We start from the raw sequence: 26,516 nt of genomic DNA on the forward strand, positions 1-26,516 counted from the left end.
TTCTTACATCAGCACTTGATTGTATATGTGGACTCTGGTAATAAACCTTCACAATAAATTTGGCTGTTTCACGGTAGCGATGAAAGATTTGCATCAAAGAGTAAAAAACAATTTGGAGAACAATAAAGAAGTATAGCTTCTGATCAAGAGTACCGTTATGCAAATTTGGTTGGGAATAGAGAGAAACATAACAAATTGTTGCTACAATAAAAATTCACAGAAGGATCAACTGTTAGTTTCAGCCAAGTACCCACTATAATTTTGTGAGCATGGCGAGAATTTGACAGCTGCATACTATTACTGCTACTTCGTTGTGAGCACATGCTGTTTTAATTTCTGATTCCTTATACTCCCTGAGTACTTTCCATTATTTTGAAGCTTTATTAGGAGCCCGTCGAATAATTTCGAGAGAAGAACGGTAGATGTTGTTCGCTACAAGTTATCGAGATAAAAATTTATTTCACATATATAATGTAAAAGTAACATAGCATGTGGGGAGGGTGGTACGAAATTCACCTGTGGCTGCACGAAGGAACGGAGGTTCCAATTCGCCTTGGTGCCAGCCAAGCCTTTCATCGCTTCAGAGTCGATAAATTAGACTTATCTGGGAGAACAAAAACACTGACTTGATGCATCAGCTCACTCCCACAAGTCATGAGCGTTCACAAACTCCAAATTCTAAGTTGAAGTCGAACGCATAGGCGTATCTCCATAGGGATTTATCCCTTATCCTTTCGCATAGCATTGTATTCATTCATATGGTTATTGGTTCAGTTCATCATGCAGATAAGGTATGAGAAAGGGAACACAAACTATGATGTGTTGCTGTTTGAAACGAATAATATATGTTGCTATTTAAAAGGTCATTAACCTTGGTTATGGTTTTAACAGCAGCACTAGTGGGCTTTACAACTTTGATAGTGGTAACAGCCGCAACCTATCTTCACATCTTTATGGCTTTTTATAAGTATGACAGTTCACAAAGCATTGCGCTGCTGCTATAGTGCTCTTCTCTGTCAGGTTTGACACATAATATGCAGCGAAACGGTGGGGCTGCTGCTGTCACCATTATAGTCGGGTCAAAACGATATTAAGCGCGTTGTAGTTGCGTAAGCGGCTGCGTTTGAAGCGGTGCGGTGAAGCGTTGTGGTTTGGATATAAATGGGGGACCCTTGTTACCACCACACATCGCTGCAGTTCGCGATGGTCCCACTTCAATTCCAACCGCCATCTCCACCGCACTGCTTCGAGCGCAGCCACTTACGCAATTGCACGGTGCTTCATGTCGTATAAAATATTAATATTATTATTAATATTATTGATCCGACTGTACGTATGTGTAATGTACAATAAAAGAGAAAGAGCCATCGAAAGAAAACGGATCAGTTTGCAGAACTATAGGAGTGATGAATATGAAAAAAGAAATAGTATGAAAACAGAAATAAAAAAAAAACCAACAAGCAGACTCAATTCTTTGAGAGGACTTACCTCATCGATTCGCCCCTAGTCACGTTTCACGCATATTAGACCATTTCAAAAGAACAGGCTCCGTGTACTTGTCGGGACCTCAAAGAGCGTAACCTGGCGAAAATTTCTTGCTGGACTGTCCAATTCCAAACGCACATCGCATACAATGTAGACGGAACGAAATAATTATTGCGATATACTATTGGTGAAATAAATAGAGAATATACGTGTCAAGACGTGATATGCCATGTTAACTCGCCTATTTTGTGATGAAAGCAACCGGATCAAACTTGTTCATGGCGTTAGCCTGCACCTGTAATAACCTGTCATATCGTAACAACTCGAATTTTCCCGCCATCCCATTAAGGGGGATACCGCTAGGCAAAATTTCATTCCAAACGATGCTAAAGCTTAAAGGCAGCATTCCACGAATCTGATGTGGTGAGGGAATCCGCAGGAAAAAAAGCTAGACTTGGAATTGTAGAATGCGCCGCATTCATTAAATGCGGGATCCGGTGTGGTTTCGCTCATCTTTCCCTAAGTGTCTTCCATGTCGATTTTTACGGCGATTTCAGTTCAACGCGTCGCGTCCATGAACGAACGGTCGAAGCTTAATGAGGCTTTCTTACCAGCCTATTCTACTAGTTGTAAAAAGAATCAGTAACCTGCTCAGGGAAGCGGGATGTGTGCGGAGAGGCGCAGTATAGCGTAAATCGTAGGGACTAAAGTGGTTTCCACGCCATTTTTCAAACGACGATTATAGTGGAATAAATGGAATCATGCTGGGTTCCGAAATCTACTGCCCGAAATCTACGCTATGGCTGTGGGTTCAGCACCACGTTAAAATCATGGTAAACTGCCTCTAAGGAACGCCGCAACTGTCCGAACCACTGACCAATGCTGCTGTAGGGACTGAGACTAAATGGTGGTTAAATCCTGTTGTACCACTTATAGCGGCATTTGGGGAAGCGAGGAGATCTTATCTCAAAAACTATAAACCGAAAATAACTATTATGTCAGTTGAATATCATTAACGTCAATAATCAACATCACGACTACTAAAAAAAACTGGCCATGTTCGCGAGAGTTAGAAAATAGCAAAGAACGCAAAAACCGAATAGAGCAAAAACACGTGGATAGGCGACGAGGAGACGTTGGTGATGTATGCTAAAGGCTACTACATAGAGTTCGATGAAGATGAGCTGCACCAAGTCACAGCTGGGGCCGAAACCGAGTAAACGACCCTCGGCTAATATACTTGGGTTAAAATGACATGAAGCAGGGCGGTTGCGTAAGCGGCCGCGCTCGGAAGCGGTGCGGTGGAGACAGCAGTTGGAGTCAAGGTGGGAGCATGGCGAATTGCAGAGGTGGGTGGCGGAGCGAGGATCCTTACACGATCCCAACCGCTACGCTCCACCGCTCCGCTTCTATCATCTGATCCGCCTGCTCGGGATATTTCGAGAACATCAGCTCTCCTTTTTAATCGCGCTTCCGCGACATTCTTCATTCTCCTCCACTCTACTCTATTCTTCTCCGTCCTACTCGACTACATTGCACAGTTTTCGAACAGTAACACACATCTGTGCCAATATTTAATGCGAAGGCTCCAGCCTGAAGCCTAGCCCAGTCGGGTAAGAACGACCGAAAACCTGGTTCAGTTGCGTAAGCGGCGGATCTAACGGTTGCGATCGAGGTGTAGTAAGGTCAAAACGACATGAAACACGTACGCAATTGGTACGCAGCCTTCTGGAGGCGCATCGGTGCAGCGTAGCTGAACCCTTGCTGGCACCACCCATCGCTGCATTTTGCGACGGTTCCGCCTCGGTTCCAACTGCTGCCTCCACCGCGCCGTTTCGTGCGCGCACGCAAAAGCACTGCAACCACACTCGTGATTCATGTCGTTTTGACCCGACTATAGGATCATAATTATTTCCGCGGTTCGATTGCAGCAATCGATAGTCCCACTCCTACTGCAACTGCATAAGCAATTGCGACTGGTTACAGGTCGTTTTAACTCGACTACAACTTCGTAAGTGAGTATCCTATTCGAGATGCCAGACAGCTTTGAAGTATGCTTTTTCAATTTGGAAAAGTCGGGTATTTTCCGAGCACTTCTCTGGTCTTTCTAATAATTACAATACCAAAATGAGGCTTTCTTTTCTGTTGACTGTAATCTCCACTCACAGCATCTCTTTACGGAACGGTCAACCTGGAAAAAAACCCTTTTGCAAAGGAAGGAAAAAATCTTTCAAGCTTTAAAGAAAAGCCAGGAGACACCAATGATATAGCATCGCTCTAAAGGCTACACCTGTTAGATTTAGCAACGGTAAAAGGTAACCGTTGTTTGGATTTCTCCTACATTTTACACGGAGATTTGAGGTCCGATTATAGGAAGTAGTAGAGGTTGTTGGATTTAAGCGACTCGGGGAAGAGGGTGACAAAGATCCATTAGCACAGTCAGGTCAAGACGACCTGAGGCCTAGTTTAACTGTATAAACGGCTGTACTCGAAGAAGTACAGCCTTGGAGTTAGTTGCCTTCGAGGTGGTACCATCGCTAGCTTCACTCGCAATGTGAAGATCAATGCAGCTAGCGAGGCTCCCACTTCGATCGCAAATGCCTAACTCCACCGTGTCGCTTCGTTCCAAGTCGTTCTTACCACACTATGACCTGACAGCCATCACTTGTTGAAGTCAGCACGACACAACTTAGCTCAAAAACGCTTTCCCCATCTTGGGGGTTTGAGAAAAGGATACATTCCTGTGAATGAAGATGGGTCGAAATAGTTCAAACTTACTCCTGTATTAAAACCTCGGCATGCTTCTGTCTACTTTTCCTAGTAGTGTTATTTTTCTGTTACTACTATTAACACATATAACTGCCAGATACTATGTGTGTAGATCAAGTCATTTACATCGTCGGTGGTGATCCACACAGAGTAATTCTCATTTTTTGGTACACTAAGCAGTGACAAGTGCACACTACCAGCGGTCGCACATCCGGTGGAGCACTACGTTTGACAAATTTCAATAGCTGTATATAGCTTCCGTTTCTACTGTCTTGAACGATTTTTGAAACATTGACCAAAAGTACTGTGCCACTTGTCGGAAAGAAGGAAAGTTTGTTCCAATTAGTTTCCTGTTTAAACGTCTAAAGACGGCGAAAAGGCCGAAACGTCAGGCTAACAGTTTTCATCTAAAAACCTCGCAGGCACACGGACAGAAAATATGGGTGGAAATGTTTCATGGCCACGCTAAATGCCCAGACCTGATGAGAACGAGACTTAGACTGATTTTATTTGATGAAGGGAAATAGTTAGACAGTTGTTAGAAATAATAAAACAATACTTAAGTTGAACAGGACATAATTCATCTAATGCCTTTATCAAATGTGAGATATTAAATGATGGTACAATTACAAACATTAACAAGTCAAATCAGCTATGCTATACGGTTAACAAAGTAAACATTTCGGATGCTAGTAAAACACTTGTTTTATACAACGTGAAAATTCAAAGATTCCGGACACATGGCAGATACGCACGAAATAACCGCGATGAGCCTTACTTTAACTTTTTAAAGCTCTTCTTCTTCAGAAGATCACTACCTACACTTATCGTACTATGCAAAATTATAGAACATTGAGTAATATAAACATAAAACATATAAACTTATTGAGTAAGTACTTGTAAAACAAAACACATCTTGTACGCAATATTCCCAATTGCTCAAATTAGCGCTTCCTTTTCTCGAATGACGCCGTGATCTCCTCGACAGTCCTGCCTTTGGTCTCTGGTACGAACCGCCATGTGAAGAAGATAAAGAAGGTAAGGAATCCAGTAAATACAAGGAACGAATATTGTGCAAGTGCGTTCTATAAAAACCAACTTTAGTAGCACATGGGCAATGTAGACAACAAACTTAACTTACATTAAGTGAAAGGAAGGTAAGTCCAACAATCAAGTTAGCTGTCCAGTTAACCATCACGGCAATCGAGTTTGCGTTACCACGAGCACTGGAGGCGAAGATCTCGGACACAAAGAACCATGGAATGGATCCTGGCAAAGGAAATATGTTTAATACATGCAAAAAAAAATTCTTGTCCCCGATACTCTAAGGCCCTAAAAAAAACAAAATGTTTTTAAAGTGAGACTTGTTCTAGTTACGAAATCAATTTTACTAACCTGGTCCCGTAGCGAACGAAATTACGAACAAGAGGACGAATACAATGGCACCATAACTAGCCCACTGGTGTCCATGAGCAGTCAAAGAAAGTGCCCCTACTAACAAAATCGTCGAAATCCACATCCCGATCATCCCCATCAGTAGTAGTGATCGACGTCCAAATTTCGGATGATCGACCTGATCAAAGTGAGAAGCAATCAGTAAAGTTCACCAACTCTACAATTTACGAATACCCACCAGCCAAACTGAGATAACAGTCATAATAACATTCACGGAACCCATGCCAATCGTTGCATATACAGCTCCCTCATTACTGAGGCCAGCCTGTTTGAAAATAACTGTCGAGTAGAACATTGCTACGTTAATACCTAGAAAAAAACTTCGATCAACAGAGGCTCGCAGGAGCTTTCTAGCAAAGCTAGTGAGCTAAACTGAAGGTGCGCATGGAAAAAGGAAACGAAAATTGACAAACCGGATAACTGCTGCGCAAGCATCATCATAATCGCAATTGTCATTGGCCACAACAGCGATCCACGGAACATATCCAGCATAGTCGGTTTCGCCTGGGCGGCAGCACCACTTGCCGCAGCTTCTTCGCGGAAGACTTCTATCTCGGCGCTTACCTGAAGCGTCAAAACAACAATATCTACACAAAGTCGCCAAAATTTTAAATTCATTACATCATCCATTCCTCTTAATTTCTTGAGATCTTTGGTAGCTTTCTCCGGCTGTCCACGAACACAAAGCGTGTACTTTGGTGATTCTGGGATGAGGGGAAGTGTAATTACTTGTATCACAGATGGAACTACTGTGAATGCGAATATGAACGGCCATCGGTCCACGTTGCCAAGAATGTAGGGAAGGCCGAAAATCTGAAATTGAAGCCTTGAGGTGAAAAATAAGTATTCCCAATCATGAGCAATTAGTCTACTTCAAAAACCAAGCAGATTCACAATTTTGAACTAGAAGTGAAGAAACTCTTGAAACTTCTGAGAGCTGCTTTCTTTTCTTTTTCCAACAATGCAGTGGGAATACAGTCAACTGAGTGAATCTATGGAGAACTGAAGGGCGACTGTGCTTTTCTGATGCCCGCAGAACTTTTTAGTAGTAAGAAAAATTGGGATGTGGGATTGTCATAGTTGTTGTCGCTTCACTTTATGTTTACATGTCAATGACGCCTAATGTCGATAAACGATCAAAAAATTAGTCCGTTTCCCATGTGTGCTATATTTAGTTGCCACGATTCATTTTGAACGAAAACGTACACCTACATCTCACTATTGCTAAAAGATTGTATTCAGCTTCATTTTGGAATGCTCTTGTGCGTGGTTCAATTCAGAATTGTGGATGTTAACGCACCATGCACCTTATGGAACGATTTGCGATGACCACTGACGGATGCACGAAGCAGAGTTGTGATCACTGAATCATGACCTGCCGAGAGATGGCAGGTATATTTTACCTAGGACGGTGTTAAGCGATCTAATGCGTGGCAAAAACGCAGCGAAACCTCTTGTCACTGTTTGTTACTTGTAAAAAGCGGAACCACCTGTACCGCGCTTTGACCTGTAGCAAATTAATATTGTACGTGTAGATCAAATCATCTATGTCGTCGCTGGTGACCCCCCACACAGCAATACTCCTCCGTTGGTACACTGAGCAGCGACAAGTGAATGCTATCTGCGGCCGCATATTCGCTGGGAAAGCAAGTAAGGCTAATTCCAATGTATATAATGTGTATGTTTACTGTTGAAACATTGACCCATGGCAGTGCGACCACTTGACAGAATGAACATAAGACTGTTCCAATTAACCTTTATTTAGGCCTCTGAAGATGGCGAAAAAGCCGAAACGTTGGGCTAATAACGTTACATCTTAGAAAAAAAAAACTCTTAGGCACACCAAGAAAACATGCGCAAAAGTATGCCGAGGACCTAAGATACCAACGAAAGTTTGATCTCTTGTCAATACACCGGGCGGTATTGCAGTAAAGTTATCAGAAATGTCGCCGTATTCTCCTGCAGTGATTCCAATTCTAACAGGAAGTTCCCCGCCCCACCAACTTACTTATACCGTATTCTAAAGATTATTAAGAGGACATTGCCGAACATTGAGTTTGGCTGTAAATATAGTCAGCTGACAAAGCATTTGCGAGATATCGTATGTCAAGGAAAGGAGGAAGTAGGAAAAAAAGAGAATTAAAGTGATAAAGAAAAATGATTTGGAATTTGAAGTTCAATTATTTTTAACGCTGAGACACGGAATTCTAAAGAAAGAAAAGAAGATAATAATGTTCAAATAATGTTCAAGTGAGAAAATCCTTAACGACATGAGAAGTATGAAATTAAGGACCAATTGCAGGAACTTTAGTTGACCAGGAAACAAATAATGACAATGTTCTACTTTTGTCCGTAGGTTCAGAGGACGAAAAAACCCTTTCCCGATCACCATCTGCGATTAAACTTGTAAAAAGTCCGCAAAACCAGATTAAGTAACATCCTAGAAAATGAGGAACAAGTATTGCAGCGATTATGATCCAGTGGGTGGAGCAATTACATCGTTCACGCATAATATCGTTAGAAATGCTAATTTTTATACATGCAATCATGTAATGTATAGTCCGCCATTAAGTGATTATAATTGCAAACTGACTGTGACGTAGGAGAAAAAAGGCCCAAGTAAGTGGTCATCATTCTTCTGAAGAGGGTAAGGTTTGCCCTCTTTTAAAAAAAAGACAGAAACCTGAACCTCCGGTGACTTTCGCATCGTTTTTTTTTCTCCTGCTAGCAGCTTAAACTCAGGATAGGACCTCTTTTAACAACCAACACAGAAGGATTCCGTAGTTATTTTACCTATGTGTTGCATCCGTTCATCTTTCCTGCCTGTGACCTTACTTCTAAGTCTTAGCGTCAACCAGTCGCGTCTAATCCCAAGGATCGCAAATTTTGTACGATTTCGGTTCAGCGCAACGTAAATGAATGGAAATTTGTCCGGATAAACGGCAAAAGTGCAATCATGGCTCTCTGAGCCACGGCGAAAAATCGGATCGTTCGAGTTACACCCACTAACTGACCTGTGAGACTAGAATGGATATGGTGACTAGAAGTTGATGCAGAGAGCCGAGCATTCCACGCAGATTCGTGGGTGATGTTTCGGCAAGATACATCGGTACGATACAAGTCAATCCTAGAAACGAATATCACAGGTTTTTAGCTATAACAGAAAATCCTGATTTTACGTACCACAATAAAATCCAATGAATAATCTCCCTAGGACCATCATCGGGTATACACCCAACGGCTTTGCCAATCCCATCATGGCAGCAGCAATGAAAGCGAAGAGGTTATTATAAAGGAGGCCACCACGTCGACCAACTTTGTCAGCCAACCATCCGGAGAGCAAGCCACCGAACATTCCACCGACGGCGAACATCGACACAGCTATGCTCCTACAACGAAACGATTCAAATCCAGTGAAATTAAGGAAAAAGAAGCCGCTAGTAACCAGTTGAGGTGCCACTCTCAACTACATATCATCAGCAAGAAAAAAAAAACCATTTAATCACCATGTCAAATCAGCGCTTGCTTTCGGTAACTCCTGATTGAAAAGGCTTTGATGGGATTCTTGGAACCAAGCCGTGATCATCTTAACGAAAGAAGAATTATATTAATTTGAATTGCATTAAAACATGCTTGATAAGTATTTAAAAAAAAAAAAACTCCAACCGATAGATCCAAATGAATAACCAAGAGAAAGTAAATTTTTAACAAATGATTGAGTACAATAGCGATGCGGGAATTAGTAACACCACACACACTAATTTCTACTGGGTTCAAAAAAGTACTTAAACCCAAGAACTTTAAAAGAATTCATAATACCTTACCTCACCGGGTGCGTTCACACATCCTATGTGGTACCCGAATTGAAATGATCCAAGAGTAACTGAGAAGACAGCGAATGCTAAGGCTCCGGTCATTCGACCCTAAACACGATGATTTAATAATTTACATGATTTTTCTGCAGGAAGAACACTTTTAAAAACTTTGGGGATTTTCTGTCTCAAACTCGTTTTGAAAGAAAATCCTTGTGACACATATTTTTTTTTACTGAGAAAAGACATAGAAAATTCAACATCATATTTGGACGGAAATTATTCAAAAACTTCATTCGTTGTTAATTAAAATAGTCGTTAAATCCTGTTCGAAAGATTCACCTCCACATTCTGCACCTTTAATGGCGCTTCGGCCGCTCCACTTTCTATTGCCATTTGGAGACCGTCCTTTTTTCTAATAAAAAGAGGGCATAAGGAGTTTTGGGCAAAAATAAACACGTATATAGCTCGCATTATCTTAGCTGTTGGATGTGCAGGAAACAATGAAAGATATGTTAACAATTGAATGATTCATCCATAAAAGAAATATTCGAACCGTATGAAATTCTAGAATCAAGAGGCTGCTCCGGAATTTTAAGAAAGCCGCACACCTGAGTACCTGGGTTCCAGAAAGAGATTATACCCCACATAGAACGTATAGTGTCTTAAGTGTTATAAGAAGTGAAAGACTAAGCGCTAACATCGTTTGCAGTACTGAAGCGCCGACACCGTTTGAAGCAGAGAAGCTTACTTTGAAATAACTACCCGAAATTTGTACTTCCCGAAAGCGAATGTATGTACGAGAGTAGTATCAGAAACAAAACTGTCAACCGCAGTCTCATTAGCCCAAAATGACATTCCACACTTCAGAATATTTTAGACAGATGACAATTTTCACAGGAATATGAATTAGGAGCAGAATCATCGATTTTTAGGACTGATTGGAATGCAAAAGGATAGAAACGAATAATGAAGCGGATAAAAATAGAACTTTTTTTTTCTGAAAACAGCTACTGTTTAGTACTACAGCTATCTTCTCAATCTCTTCAATTGAGCTACCTGTCATGCTGATGAAAATTACTTTAAAAGATATCAATTTTCAAGCGAGAGTTCTCCTACTCCGGTAAAAATATCCACAAGAGTGGAAAGAAAACGAATGTCTATGTGTTCCCGTAAATATTTCAAGTGTAAACCTAAGAGATGAACTAAAAGCATGAAAATAAGTAGGAAATGACGTCTCCTTTCCAGAGATGAGGAAATCTCTCCCAATCACTAACTATTTCAGTTTCAGAAAAATCGCATGATTTTCGTTTGCACAAATTGCCGCTTCAACTGGAGATTTTCAAATCGCCCTCCGGCTCCAAAACCACTCTATTTTCTCAAGATTCCTTGTTAAAGCTAGAAACCACGGTCGTTTTGTGTACATGATTAACTCATTATGTTTTAGCCCTAGAGAACGTAATTAGTTTAAACGACGTGTTGGAAGAAGTCTGTACATTCCATCTGACCTTGCCCATAAGTACGGCTAATTCAGAGAGTTTTTTTCTGATAGCTGTTCTAGCAGCTGTTGAGTGACACCCAACGGCATTTGACTTTGCTACGCGTCATCCATTTCCCAAGTCGCACAAGTTTTTGATTTTAGGTAACAAAAGTCAGAAATTTGACGTTACGAAAATTAGATGATTAGTTTTTAGCTACGCATAGTGAAATTCTAGCATTATCTAAAGGTAGAAGATTTTTGAAAAATAATGGAATAATCATTGTAATTTAATGTGATATATTTAAGAGCAACAATATGAAGTCAACGAGCAACAAACACTAAGAGGTAAAAGAAAAGTATTCTTTTCTTCATTTCACGATCATTCATGAAAGATATAAGGTATGAGGGGGAAATGGTGTCAAACCACACAGGAATTATAATGAGCAGTCTCCCCAGAATAAGAGACAAGTCTTAAAAACTATCCGACGCAAGGCTTGACAAAGCGCCAATTCACATTCCTAACGAAATGAATAGCAGTTTCAACGCGAATAGGCCATTGGGACTTCATTGCGAGAGAACGCATGGATTATAATGCATCACAAGCTATTCTCTCTAGCATTTCGCTTTCTAAAATGCATAGGCTAGCGTTATTCTCCTGGGCCTTGTTCAGCAGAAAAAGAAAATTCTACTTTGAGGGCAATATTTTCATTTCACAGAAACAGCTGCTTATTATTACAAAGTGGAGAAAAAACCTTTCGACAGCTATATTACATAAAAGACAGCTGAGAAGAAAAATTAACGGGTGGGTGCCGTCTTCAACTAATGAACGTCAGTATTGCTTTTAGCGGAGATGGAAAAATATAGCAGCGTTGTTAGCCTACGGCAGATGCGGCAAGTGAACAACTGACCGGTTGCTGACGAACTCCGCCTCCTGTCAAGCATCCGAAAAACCTCAAGTAATCATCCTTCATTTCTCTATTTACCTCTAATCCTACTGCTCCACAGATGTAAACGTTGCTCCCCTTGTTTCTATACCGAAAAACCGTAAAAACTATGACCGAGTAAGCAAAAGGAACTAAGAGCGCCATGCTGCATTGACGTCACTGCTTTGCTCAACGACCTCCGTTGGTTACGTAAATCTCTGCATAAAAAAATCCGCACGTGACCAAGGACACGTTCATCAACCACAACGTCGAGACTCTGGCGTTCATTGGCATTCAAGTGGAGAATGGCGAAAGTTGCGTCCAGACAAGAAAAAGAGTACGCTCACGCGAGATGAAAACTGGGTGGAAGCAGTTGTGCGCAAGGCAGGCAGTTGAGGTGTACTTCTGATGAGGTTAATCGTAACATCGTTCAAGCGTAAGCAAGAACTCTTTGAAGGCTAGAACTACCTCAACGGTACCTTTCAAAAAGCAAGCAGGAAGAAAAGGGGTTTTGACACTAAAGTTCGGACACATCGAGCCGAATTAGATTAGTTGTTAGAACTACATCACAAGTATTTAATTTTCAGACTATCAGAACTGAAGGTGTGCCTACTTGAAGAATAAAGCGTCACTTCCGTTGCGCCAACGCGTTCACTTTTCAGAATCATTCAAACATGACAAAGGGGTATCTAGCCTATAGAAAGACTTGTGGGGGCTAGCCGGAGTATCAAGTCAGCGTTTCTGTGCTCGCAGACCAATTAATCAACAGCGGAGGGATAAAGGGCTCAGTGAGCTTCAGGCTTGGTGACCTTCAGGTCGATGGCTGGGTTTTCAGTCATTGACCGTGCAGACGCAGCGGAATCTCTGGCCTTATCATCTCTTTTCGAGCCCCTAATGCAGATGTTACAATTAATTTCGCATTTTCTGGACGAAGGAGGAGATTATTTAATAATCTTCGACGACTTTCTTTGGCTAGAGAGCCTAGGCAAATGTCGAAATTCGACTCACAAGACTGACAAGAGCTCAGCCGTCTTATAGTATAACCGCCGTAGCGTACGGATAGTATCTAGTTTTATGCTATATAAGGTCACCTTTTCCATGGCAAATGCTTTGACAGATCCTCGACCGTTAAACAGTTATGCTAATTCAAACAAAGACCTATTAGAAACGCAACAAAAAACCTCTGCCAAAGATCCACCAGAAGGATCAATGTGGTGTTACGACGTAATGAGAATTCTACAGAACTATGACTGAAGAAATCATAAGAAGGAAGAAATTTGCTACCGTTGTTCAGAAATAGCAATTGTCTCGTTAATTTGTGAATATTCCCTTGGAGGAAATCCATGAAAGAATAGGAATCTACGTGAAAAGTGTGGAGAAAACAGGAAAATGAGACGAGAAGGCAAAGCGTACCGTAGTAACAAGTTATAAAAAATTTGAACGTGATTACTCAGTGCTTCGCCGATATTTGCGCGACCAAGGAAGAAAATGATTTCAAAAAAAGTGCACAAGAGCGCTAATGTAGCTATAGGGAGGGAGCTCAACTGAACGAACTGATTATTCGCTCATTAAAACAATGTTTGTCCAGCATTCCACTCGGAGTTCGATTTAGCAAACTGCTCAAAGCAAAGAGCTATCGAGAAATTTACAGGGGGCGGCAAAGACGACTTTCGTCTAGATTTTCATCATTAGGTTTAAAGAGACTACGAATACTTCATATGTGTACAAAATACTAAGAGCGGAGGAAACGCAGTCGGTAAGAGGTTCGGCTGTGATGATGCATGATCGATGGTTCGTATCCGCCTCAATGCCGACCAACCCTTTCATTCCATTGAGTCGATAAAGTGGTACTACACTTGTCTGCGAAGGTTGACACTCCGACTTGACGTATCGGGTCGCACCCGCAATTCATTGTAAGGCTGCATACGCCTTCGTAAATCTCAACGATTCCAAATAGCGGTGAAACACGTTGGCGCATCCTCATAGAGATTGGTCAATGCCGTGTACCTTATGCTTTTTCGCAGGTGACTGGTTAGGATACTGACCCACTGCATATCAATAATGCGCGGTGCCCCATGCGACAAGCACACATCGCTGGATCAAGAAATCACCAAGCCAGACGCATATTGACTCATACAGTCCCATTCAACAACTTCCGTGGATCACGGTACTGATCAGTTTGACGTGCTACTCAAACAATGAAAGAAACTTTAAGAGAAGGGCTAAAGTATCGATGTGCAAACATAAATAAATTCCTCGGCAAACTATTGCGCAACACTCAATATCTTTAGAATAAGGAAAAGGTGGCTCCCATGATGTTCATTGGGAATTTCAGAAGCGCAACACAGGCAGGTCAGTGGTCAGTCGGATGGTTCAGAATCTCTGGACTGCAGTGTTTCAGTTTTGCTTCTTATCACATTCCAAACGTCTCCTCGTTCTCGTACATAAAGGATACGGTACACGACGTTGATGAATCCCCCAGGAACGAACGAATAGACCGTTCGACTTCAATTTAGAATCGTTTAAGGTTTATAAAAGTGTGTGAGGCTTTACAATGCCCTGAGCCAGCCGATGTATCAAGTAAGTGTATTCATCCTCTCCAGACAAGTTCCTTGGTATCAGTTTATCGAGCGATCAAAGAATTCGTTGGCCCTAGGGCGATTTGGAACCATTGATCGTGCAGCTACACCTAAACCTCTTACCGACTGCGCTGCACCCTCTTCTCATTTCACTTTTTCTCTCATACATATCACGAGTACTTTTCTGAGTAAATTCTCTCCAAATACGAGCAAACACCTTTTTTTAATTTCCAATGTTGCACTTTCGTCAATTTCTGAGGACCATAGAAACCACGATTTCACGAATGAGCGGGGTACCAAAATGTTCGTAACAACTTCGATCACGAATGTGTTGAGAATTTTGCTCAAATTTTGGAACAAAAAAAAAATCTGGGCCCAGTGACTTCAGCTCTACGACGACATATTCTCAATGGCTATACCGCAAGGTACGAAAGCAATCGACGTAGGATCGCAAACATTTATCCGTTTTCGAACGACGTACTTGGCAAGAAAACTTCCAAACTATATCTGAAAACAGATACTTTCGACTGGTTTCCGCTCAAAAAAAAAAAAGATTTTGCTCACTTCCAAGGATCAATCCTTCGGAAAGCGGATCACGATTTCGGAACGGGACTGAGACGCAAGTTAGATGTTGCAAGGGGGTGATAGTTCTTTTTATTTAATAGATTCATTAGTAAAAAAAAAAGAAAGTCTCAATTGCGCTCGGAACGTTTCATCCACAATGTCATGAATAACTTATCGTTTGCCGAAGTTGAAGAGTTACATTGTCTAGGAAATCTACAATTACAGCTTCTCAGCTCTATATCCTGCAGTAAACAATTCTAAGCCGCTATAAATTGATGTCCGTCCCATTTCTGTCCCTTTTCTGCCTCCACCGATCAACGTCTTCACATAGAACCCTCTAATTTTCTTTCAGGTCTGCTTAGATATCCTTTCGGTCACCCAACATGATTAGTGCACGAAAAAAAAAAGACGGAGTAAGCGAGTTTGAGTAGTTCTCTTCAAAAAAAAAAAAAAAACAAGGAAAAAGTGAACCAAAACTGTTGAGGGACCACGAAACTCTAAGACTACGTCCTCAACACTCCACCAAAAAATGACAAATAATTACAGCTACAGTAGAACTACAGTAGACATGCGCAAAACAGCACATCCCTTACACTCCGCTTTAAACTGTGACAATATAAATTGCACATTAGCCACATACTTCCAGGAATATTTCCAGCAAAAATTTTAATTCAAAACGTCGATCATTTTTATACGGATAATACTAACTGCTGTTCAAACACTAAATACAGGAAACGTGGCGCATCCACCCATAAATCTATTTCTAATTTTAAAAAAGCAGAAGAAAATCCCTGTCCCGGCATACTAAAAAATATCGGAATTTAAGGCGGCTGTAGTTGTGATGAAGCCATTTAGCGGCAGTCACCTTAAATGCTATCGAATTTAGGTAGAACATAAATGCTGAGGACGTAAAAACGTCGCGCTCTGGTTCTGGAACATTCTCAAGTGGATGAGAATGAAGCACGCCAAATCAAATCGGAAGAAGTTAGCAGACCATTAAATCATCAAATAATTATCGGCAATTCAACTTCCAACAGTCAAGCATCTCAGGAATTTCTCTGTCGCACACAAACTGGGAAAAATCTGCAGATTTCATTCTGCTGTATCGATTTCATCTTATGTTTGAGAGTAGTCCTCACTCCTCCCTCAATACGGATAAAAATGAACACTTGTTCAAAAATATTTTTCTATTCATCAGGTAGAACCTTTTATGCCCAAGAATAGATATAGCAGCAGTTGCTCCTGTTCCTGCGGTGGAATTGATCATCGAGCAACACTGCTACAAGTATGGAGTTATTGAGTCACAAATTAGAAGGATAAGCGATAAAGGTCTGGCATATCAATACACTTGGGATTGCGCCAACGCTCAATTCGTAATCACTGAGGTTTTAAAAGTCATGTCTAGAATATACAATGACTTGTGGGGGTCAGCCGACGATCAAGTCAGTGTTTGTATTCTCCCAGACAAGTCCGATGCCAAATTATCGATTCCTCCGGATAATTTGGCATCGGACTTGCCTGGGAGAAGTGGCCTGGTTGGCAATAGGGTTGTTTCGAATCAACGACCGTGCGGCATCAGCGGAGCTCTTACCGACTGCGCCCCAAGTTACATAGGAATTTATACCTTGTATTTAATTAAATAACTAATGAGTACAAACGCTCACAGCTTTCAACGCCTTGGTAGCTCTTTCCTTGCTTAAAGGCATCATCCCACGAATCTGAGGTGGTGCAGATTTCAGGTGGAGTATTCGTATACGGGATGGGAGACTACGGAGAGCGGGGAGATTCCGTATATTTCTTCCTAATTGCTGTAAAAAACGGCCTCGAAGACACGGCTTCAGGCGTTCTGGCGCACTATTTTCTACAGGGAGTTCGACTGGAGCGCGCCAGCCTTGTGCGAGGTCGCATCTCCCAGGCCGTTTTTTACCGCAATTAGGAAGAAATGGACGGAATCACCCCCCCCTCTACATAGTCTCCCATCCCGTATACGAATACTCCACCTGAAATCTGCACCACCTCAGATTCGTGGGGTGATGCCTTTAATGCTTAATGCTTAATATTTTTTCATCCATGTATGAACCAAGTAATACATTTTCACCAACGAATCAGACAACTGTGATGCAAGCAGTTCGGTTTCAAGGAATGCTTCGTCTACATTAGAGGACAGGAGAGGGAATTTCCAAAAGGAAGTTAAAAATAAAAGAAACAAAAGCAAAAGAGGAAGATACGAATGATCTAGTATTTAAAAAATTTACTCTGAATTGTTACTAAACCAACAGTTCCAAAGTCGTAGCAAAATCCACGAGAAAACCTGATTTTAAGACTAGAATATTCTGATAAGGATGGCAAGACTTTTATGTGCTTCAATTTCAAATATTATTAAAAATTACACAACCGCTAGATGAACAAAATCTAGCATCTAGTAACTAAAGGACAGAATTATGGAAAGGCCTCAATCGCTCAAAAATGCGCAAACAAGAATTAAAATGAGTATGACAGCGATATCGAAGCCAGCTATGTGGCCAGTTCTGGAATTTGTAAACCTCGACAAAGCTGTTACAGCAGCAGAAGTTAGTTTACACTCCGTGACGGATAACTTGAAAATGATGGATTGTTGACCCGCTAAGCATTTTTTAAGAGCCGCGTTTGAACAAAGATCGGTTACATATATAGTAGAGTCAAAACGACATGACGCACGTACGCAATTGCGTACGCAGCTTCTCTCGTGGCGTTTCGGTGCACCGTAGCGGCTAGGAGCGTGGTGAAACTCTTGCTGGCACCACCCATCGCTGCAGCTGGCGATGGTGCCACCTCGGTCCCAACTGCTGCCTCCACCGCGCCGTTTTGAGCGCGTACGCAAATGCACCGCAACTACACTCGCGATTCATGTCGTTTTGACCCGACTATATATAAGTTCCTAGTTATTTCGAGTTGTGAGAGCTTTCTCAACCTGTTCTCGATCAAATGATTGATTTTAGCCTTACTAAAGTTTTCCAGAGATTTTTTTCTTAAAAAAAACAAGGTTTCTGTCTAACGCGATGCTGGTGAAGTATAATAAAGCTGTTTTACTGAGCAAACCGTACTTTTGTTCTCTTAACACCAGGGCTGTTTCGAACCACCGACCTCAAGTGCAGTCGCAGCAGAAACTCCTACCAACTGCGCTACATTCCTTAAATTAAAACCAGCATATCACGAATCTGACGCAGTATGGATTTCCCACGGAAAGCCTCTCTACGGAGCCGTAGATTCTGCAAAACCAGGTGCCTCCGCTCATCTCTCCGTAGTCGCTTTAAAAAGGCGGCCCGGGAGCCGCCTTTTTTAACAACGGCTTGCACTGCAACGCGACACTCTTGTGCAGGCGTCGCATCAACGAGGGATTAATAAGTTGTCCTCACTAGCCTATTCAAGTTAAACTAATGAATACACTGCTGAGGGGAACGAAACGTGCACATTGAAACGCGTTCTGACGCACTTCGTAGGAAGTAAAGCGATTCTCATGCCTTTGTTACGACGATCAAGCAGGGATGAGTGGACCCACGTGGTTCTCTGCAATCTACGATTCCGTATAGAGGCTTTCTATGGGAAATCCATAACACGTCAGATCCATGGTATGCTGCCTTTAAAGTCGAATTTATCGGTAAGAAGGAAATATCTATTCACTGTGCTATACGTCATTGATAATATGTATGCGTGGAAAACTTCCCCACTTGCTAACATAACTGTCCTTTTCCGCTGGTACGACAATTTTCAATGACTAAGTTCTTCCGCTGGACGAAGGTGTCACAGTAGGAGTGTCGTAGGGACATGCGACAGAATGACGTCATAGTAATGACGCGCTTCCATTCGCATTCTGCACATTCGTCCTTTCTTTGAAGAAGAAAGAAGCACTCGAGTCACGCGAAAGTTTTTTTTTTAGCTTTGTGTGCGCAAAATCCCCTTCTCGAAAATACAGCAGAGCATAGATAATAAGGAAGCTTTTTCCAATATTTTTAGTATTTTCCATGAAGATAATATCTGCAGTAGAGCTGATAAAAAGAGTGAGCTCTAACGAAAACGGTAAATCAGACCGAGCTGAAATCTTTGAATATTCATCATAGTATACAAATTTCGCCCGTTCCTATCAAAACGCGATGCTCACAGAGGAAGTAATATTTTATAATTCTACTTTGCTGGCATTTAAAGCAAAAGAAGTCCGGAGTTCCATGAGACCATTTACTATGAAGGATCCCATGAAGGATAAAGTGCATAATGTTAGTCAACCTCTTCGGGATGTGCAGACACCATAGAATTGTTTGTATCTTCCCAGAAACTGCTGGAGCCACTTTATCGACCTCAGAGGAATGAAAGTATTGGTTGCCTCTAGGCCAATCTTCAGCCATCAACCGTGCAGTGGCAGCTGAACCTCTTGCCGAGTGCTCTACACCCACCCATATTGCGCCTACGATGATACTTTTTTTTTACAGTAGTAGGCAAATAGCTACACGAACCACTCTGCGCCCACAGTTTGTGCGATCGTCAGACCACTGAGCACTCAGCAGGGGCGTGTCATGCCCTCAACTGTTCCATCCCACGCTTTCATTCGTTCAAAGTGGATTAACTTCATGTTTGTTCTTATATCATGTTAGCTTGTTCTCAGTACAACCTTCGTTGGATAACTTTTTTCAAAACTTTCAACTTTGTACGTTTAAGATTCGCTGCAGCGTTTATTCCGGAAACTACGCAAGTAATTCGAAGAAGAGCAGAGAGCTTATGCACGAAAGGAAGAAATCTAATCTACAGAGTCACAACCACATCAGTTGATGTCACGTAAATAACACCTAATCAGCGAACCTTTCCTGAAGCGTTCCGCTCATTTAAAAAGATTGAAACGCTAAAAACAATTAGGCTTTCGTACCAAAGAATCCTTTAACCCCAGTAATTACTCACTCTGCTGCCTATGAAAAAAGCTCGTAGTTCCCTGTGGCGAAATAAATCCATAATTTTATTATAGTGATACGAAATCACTGAATAGTTAGTAATATTTGAATATGTGCAGTAGATGTTTATCTCTCAAGAGTTACTTTTTTATTAAAGGATAAAAGATAAAGTTTCCGGCGTTAATCAATCCGCTTAAGATGCGCCCAAACGTTCACTTCAATTCAGAATCTTTTGAGGTTTACGAACGTGTAACTGGCCTGTACAATGAATTGCGGGGCTAGCCGATGTGTCAAGTCAGTGTTTTTATCCTCCCAGGCAAGCCTGGTACCAATTTATCGACCCCGAAGGGATGGAATGCTTGGCGAGCAGTAGGGCGGATTCAAACCTCCGATCGATCGTGCAGGAGGCGGCACCTCTAACCGCTACACTACACCCGCCATACTTTTTATTACTACGACTAAAAATCGTCACTTCTCGGATTCGGTAGTGGACCATTATTATAACATTATCTACAGTAATCATTAACCAAATATGTAACTGGATAGTCATCCAAAAATCACAACCTTTCTTTCAAATTTATAACAAAAAGCAGTCCCCTTCAGCCTTAAGACGTTATGTCGAATATGAAGACTGTCCAGCATGTGAACGACCGAAAAAAAAAACTCGTAGAAACCAGTTCACACCAAAAAAATTTCGACAGTCACACAAAAGTGATGGTCGTCTAAGATAATATACAGTTACATTACACTAGAATTGAAAGAAACCTTGATGGCGCAGTCGCTCGAACTGCGGCAGGCTTTTTCTACAAAGAATGTGCAATCAAGAAGCGTTTTATTACGTGCTACATCACTGTCAACGCATCCCGACACTAAAACATCTGGAACGTGAATCCCCTGAGAAGCCGTCATTCTCCCTTTTTTTCCTGATTAGCCATCTGCATGTGGTACAAGATATCCGCTATAACATCTGTACAAATATAAGCGGTACAAATTTTGGGGTTCTCAAGATTCAACCAGCTCCATATTGTAATCATGGCGATCTCAAAATGGTCCCTTCATTAAGATCGCCAAATTTGAGTTTTGAATCCACGTTTTTTGCGAAAATCTCTCTACAAAAAGCATAAGATTTTTTTGCCTATTCTGAAAATCTTCGAAATTCATCCGTAAGAAAGAGCAGCGGCATAATTGCTATCACTTTCAAAGATTGAAGCGTACCCTAAAAAAAGAAATCGTAAACAAATGCTGCGCTTCTCAACATCACAAGTGGTCGAAGGCGAGAGATGCATTATGGAGAATATTACTACTGGAAAGAACTATACAGTTAAACAGTAGATAGAAGATGTCCTCTTACTTCTTTCCTTGAAAGTTTAATGAAATAAAAAATCAAAATCGAGAGTTCCACTCAAAATCGTGGAAGCATTGAGGTTCGAAATAACTATACAGGATAAAAATTGATTGAATAATTTGATTTCATACGATTTCGATTTAATATTTTAGAAAAGGTATGTGGTTGGTGCTGCTCCGAGGTGATTTAGTTGTGTACCTCTTCAAATATAACATTGCATATGTGAGGGGATATACAACTACACATTTATGATAATGCTCTTTATTACAAGGGTTTCATTTTTTCTTCCTCTATTTTCTATTCCATTTTTTTCACCTAATTTTTTACTTCCCGTTTGCACAAAGTGCTTCCAAGCCAATCTAAATTTACAGAAAAACCCAAATTTTTCAGGAAAATTGTACGGGAAGCCATGTCGTTAGAGGGGAAACTATTCTTGGGTCTTGGGAACTGATTCCATTAGTTTAATTCCAGCTAAAATGAGTGAAATGGAGCCGAAAAAAATGGTAGGGAGATTCCATACGGTCTACGAATTCACCGAGTAACTCTAAGTCCCCAGAAATTACATCCACTCTAAAGAAGTATTTTTACCTATTTCGCTCAGTGGCACGTAACTAGTTACCCTGAGTGATTCGTTGCCGTCGAAGGCCACAAATTACCGAGCACCACTTGACATGCGTGCCTGCGCAATTACGACTATTGTAATCGAGAATATTCATTGAACGACCATTGGTTACAACGATGTGAATGTCGAAGGTGATTTCAAACAAAACAAAGACTCGTGAATAAAAGATAGCTACCTAAAGGCTCTACACATTTGACAAGATTTGTATCATTTTTTCAGACATTTTCAACCACAACGTACTCCATTTTCTCTCCTACGCGTGTTTTTTTTCCTAAAGAAAAATCTCGCTATGAGCAACCATGTTTCATGTTCTCAACCAGATCAACCAGAGTTACACACAATTATTTTATATATAATTAAAATACTAAATATTCACACTTATCACGATATTTAAAATTTAGCGTGAAGAGCCGTGGAACCGCGCCAAAACAAGTACACAAAAAAAGTCTTCGGTTATGTACAATACACCTCACATAACCATGACATGTTGCTAGGTGTCTCGTAGGAAAATTCGATCGACAAGGCCGTTTTCCACGCCGTGCTTTCAGGACAGTTAAGTGGAATTGGGCGCGATTGCGCTCATACTCCTGTTCTACACCCTTAACGCTATATTTTCGTAGAGAAATCTCAACGTAGTCAATTCTGGTGTCAGCCTAAACTCCAGAGTACAATCACAAACTATGTGCTTTAATATTGTCCCTCAGTGCTTCCCAACGGAATCAATCGCCAGCCAGGCGCACCTCTCAAATCTGCTAAAAAAAACCATTTGTGCGCATCGACGCCACAAGAGCTCTCATCGCCGGAAACGAAAACGAAATTAACAAAAATCGAATGGAAACGAATGTTTGTACAATGTAGACATGTACATTTACTTGTTCTCACGAGCTACCGGTATTGCAAACAGTTTAACTGTAAGATCAATATACTTTTACTTTACTATGTTTTCAGGACAGTTAGGTGTTGTATGAGTGTTGGCGTGCCTTAAAATTTCTCCTTTGGACGAGATTACTTTTGCGGAACTTTGTTTCTTCATTGAGATGGAAGAAAAGGAAACTGCACTGAACAGTTTTATTTGAAGGTACGAAAAAACCATGGAAGGGACATCAAAGATAGATAATACAATCTACCTTTGCTATTTTTTCCAAGGTTTGCTACTTCGCGTGACCGTAATTTGCAACCTTGTATGTTCATGAAGTTCATGAAGTTACCACGTAAACTCGCTTGAGAAAAGCGCCTGACGGTTTCCCTAGCACTCATCAGCTCATTTCTGGATTCAGACATCTCAACTAGATTCTGGATGCTATCATATAAAACACGGAACTCACTTTGAACTGTTGTGCTTGACGCTGCATGGTTGAGCAGATGCCGAACAGCAACCAACTGACACGCTGATTGTGTTCTCCGTCTCGCTACCCTACCCGATCAATCGTTTTTCCCCTGCCATTCAATCAAATTCAATTGTTGACGTGAATTTCTTCTGACTGGCGAGAACAAGAAAGAAGAAGTTCCGGTTTTTCAAATCAAAGAATTAGACGGAAATTCGGATCCCGCCATGTGACTACTCCTTGCCACGGGAATATCGAAATCGAGAATGACTTTTTCAGTAGCTCTTAAATTTCTTTTCGCTCAAATAATCCTGGAAGTTATTGTACTAATTCAAACGAACTATTAAACCTATAAGCCTCAGTATGTCGAGAATGAAGGTGAACTGTAGTCTTCTGCGCCGCAGAGCGTGAATATTGGTCACTCTTGGATAAATTTTCGATGTTGGAGCGAGTCAGTAAGTGAAAGTGAGGTGAACATCTGGTTCATCTGAGTCTATCGAAAAAAAGAAATCTTAGCACCAATAGCTACCGTAGTCCACAGGCAACTGAAAGACACCTTGATCTTGGTCAATTCATGAAAATTTGTCGCATTAAGGGCAGTGTGAGCGGTTTTCTTAAACTTGCATCAGGCAGAAAAATCTTTTAACGGGTAGAATGCAAACAAAATTTACTCATCTCTGCTACGACTTGAGAAGTTTGAAATACAAGGAAACAACACAAAAAAGTGAACATATTAACATAAGTAATTCGTATTTTCTACGTAGAAAAGGACTACAAAGACTTTGGATAACATTTTTTTCCTGCTTCCATGTAAGAGTTGAGGAGAGAGAGCTTTGTTCTCCAATAAAATCTCCCTCATAAAATTCTAAGCAGCACTTTCAGGAACTCTCCTTCGTCACGTAATGTTCTCGGATGTTTTAGGTGACTATTTGCATGGAATAGACTGTCCACAATGATTCTATGTACATTAAAGCCATGTTTCATTCAATTTTTAGAATCAAATCGTCTCAAATCGCAGTTCTTGCAGCAGTTAAATAGCATTACATAATAAGACGTTAATTATAATTTTAATTTTAACAATAATAATTAACCATTTTTTTATGTCTCGATCTCATAAATATCGAAAATTTCCTAGAGGAGAGCAATCAAGGCATCTAGTATTCCAAAAAGGTACTGATATCCTTGTTCTTCGCACTCTGGAAACTTGATTGAAGAAAAGGATATCCCAATACTAGTTGTAATTACAACAGATAGCGGAGCGGAGCAATAATTTGTGCATTGAGTAAAACATAATCGAATTACTGGATGTATATGGATTTGTGCTGCAGTTTTCCTCCATCAAGTATTTCGCTTCACAAAGCACTAGCACATTGCTAGAGGAACAGAAGTTTGCTAATGAGCTCTGTGTTCGACCTAGTATGATGGCTAAGGGTAGATGACGTTTTAAAAAAATGGTGAAACATTATGAACATTAAAAAGTGAAAGGAACATAAGATTCATAGAAAAAAGTCGAACACAGAACTCTTACAACAATGACTCAAATGGAATGAGCCTGTTTTTGGTACCGAAAGTATAATCTTTGAAAAAAAATTAACATGCCTCTGTACGAAGAGCATCGGAACAGATTTTGAAAAGGAAGGGATTAGAAATGCAAAAAAGTACCTCGCCAGCTTTACCGGATGGATTTAGCTTCTCCGCGGCTTCTCGTTCTTTGTGCAGCAGCGCACCCTTCTCATCATCGGCAGGATCACGAGCGCTGGTGCCCTTGGAAGAGGATGACGCCGCTGGTACGCGACCTTTTTCATCTTCATTAGCCATGATCATCGCAAAAAATCTCCAACCAACTCCTAACTTCTTTATGCCGAACCTCAAACAAGAAAACTTAGAAAACTATAAGCACTAGCAACACAAAAAAGCGACTGGGAAAAAAATTCACGAAAAGTGAACCAAAATTATCCTGCACAGAAAATGAAAAACAACGAACACAAAAAGTACGGCATTTCCAAAAGTCTTTGAGAAAAATCCCTAAAGAATCTACGGTGAGAGTCCATAAGAGGTCAGGCATACAACAAAGCATAGAAATCAAGAGAGATTGTCAAATTCTTGAGAAAATCTGAAAAAATCCAAAGATTTCGGCAGATTACGCTTCGTCGTCAACAATAAGCAATACATGAAATATTCACAAAAGATGATAGCTCAAAAAAGTTGCTGTGTAGAGTAGACGTCCGAACAAAAAAGTGGGCAGTCAATGCACTATTATACAGCGACGTGCAGCAATTATAGTAAAGAGACCGGACTAGTTCCAGATGTGCTCGGAGTACATAAGCGCTGAAGGAGTAAACTCCAGTAATAGAATGTAGTCAGATAAGAGGAAAAACAGCAGAAATTAGAAAAAAGTAAACTGTTGTACTCATATTCAGCATATTCTGCTTTAAAGAACATTTGTGAACAGAAAGTGGATTAGAACCCTGAAGAATTACGTTTGCTGCTAAGAATTAACGAAATTGCAAATGCCGAGTACTTTAAACAAGGTAAACACGACAATAGGATGGCACTCGAAGCCTCATAAGGGACTTAAGCAATAGCAGAGTGCAATGTACTCACAGGTGCGATAGGGAGAAGCCGGACCTTTCTCAGGCGAAGGCGGTTTAGCTCATGGGGTGCAGCTCAAGTGAAGGGGGTCCTTTCGCCAACCGCCCGAAAGTGAAGCGGGTAATTTCGGCAACCATTTAAAGGCATCACCCCACGAATCTGAGGTGATGCAGATTTTAGGTGGAGTATTCTTATAAGAGATAGTAGATTATGGAGAGGAAGGTGATACCGTCTATTTCTTCCTAATTGCCGTAAAAAACTGCCCGGAACATGCGGCGCCGCACAAGGCTGCCGCGCTCCAGTCGAATTCCTTGTAGAAAATAGGGCGCCACAGCGCCCGAAGCCGCATCTTCCGAGCCGTTTTTTACGGCAATTACGAAGAAATGGACGGAATCACTCTCCTCCCTATAATCTACGACCCCGTATACGAATACTCCACCTGAAATCCGTACCACCTCAGATTAGTGGAGTGATGCCTTTAAAAGTGAAGGAGAACCCTTCCCCAACCGTTCAAAAGTGAAGGGGGTCAGAGCACCGGCTCAGACTATCGCATCTATGAATGTATTCATAACCGAATAAATGAACGGCCAGAAACGAAAAAAAAAAAACTCCAAATCAAACAAAGCCTTAAAGGCGGCGTACCACGAAA

General features: G+C 41.1%; 1 protein-coding gene across 2 annotated transcripts; it reads right to left on the bottom strand.

Annotated features, from left to right (window-relative positions):
* Positions 1–5,198: 5,198 nt before the first annotated feature.
* On the bottom strand, positions 5,199–25,099 carry RB195_017305 (uncharacterized protein; the record flags this gene model as incomplete). 2 transcript variants are annotated; one of them, XM_064184242.1, is made up of 11 exons in its annotated part: positions 5,199–5,339; positions 5,396–5,523; positions 5,650–5,827; positions 5,888–6,018; positions 6,123–6,273; positions 6,331–6,522; positions 8,724–8,836; positions 8,893–9,098; positions 9,216–9,295; positions 9,534–9,632; positions 24,938–25,099. In XM_064184242.1, 11 exons carry the CDS (start codon positions 25,097–25,099, stop codon positions 5,199–5,201), a joined length of 1,581 nt encoding a protein of 526 aa, XP_064040122.1. The 2 variants fall into 2 exon arrangements, with proteins under 2 accessions (XP_064040122.1, XP_064040123.1); XM_064184241.1 differs by lacking the exon at positions 24,938–25,099 and adding an exon at positions 9,864–9,917.
* Positions 25,100–26,516: the final 1,417 nt, after the last annotated feature.

The sequence above is a fragment of the Necator americanus genome, chromosome II, assembly GCF_031761385.1.
Source record: "Necator americanus strain Aroian chromosome II, whole genome shotgun sequence".
In the NCBI taxonomy this organism is placed as follows: Eukaryota; Metazoa; Nematoda; class Chromadorea; order Rhabditida; family Ancylostomatidae; genus Necator; species Necator americanus.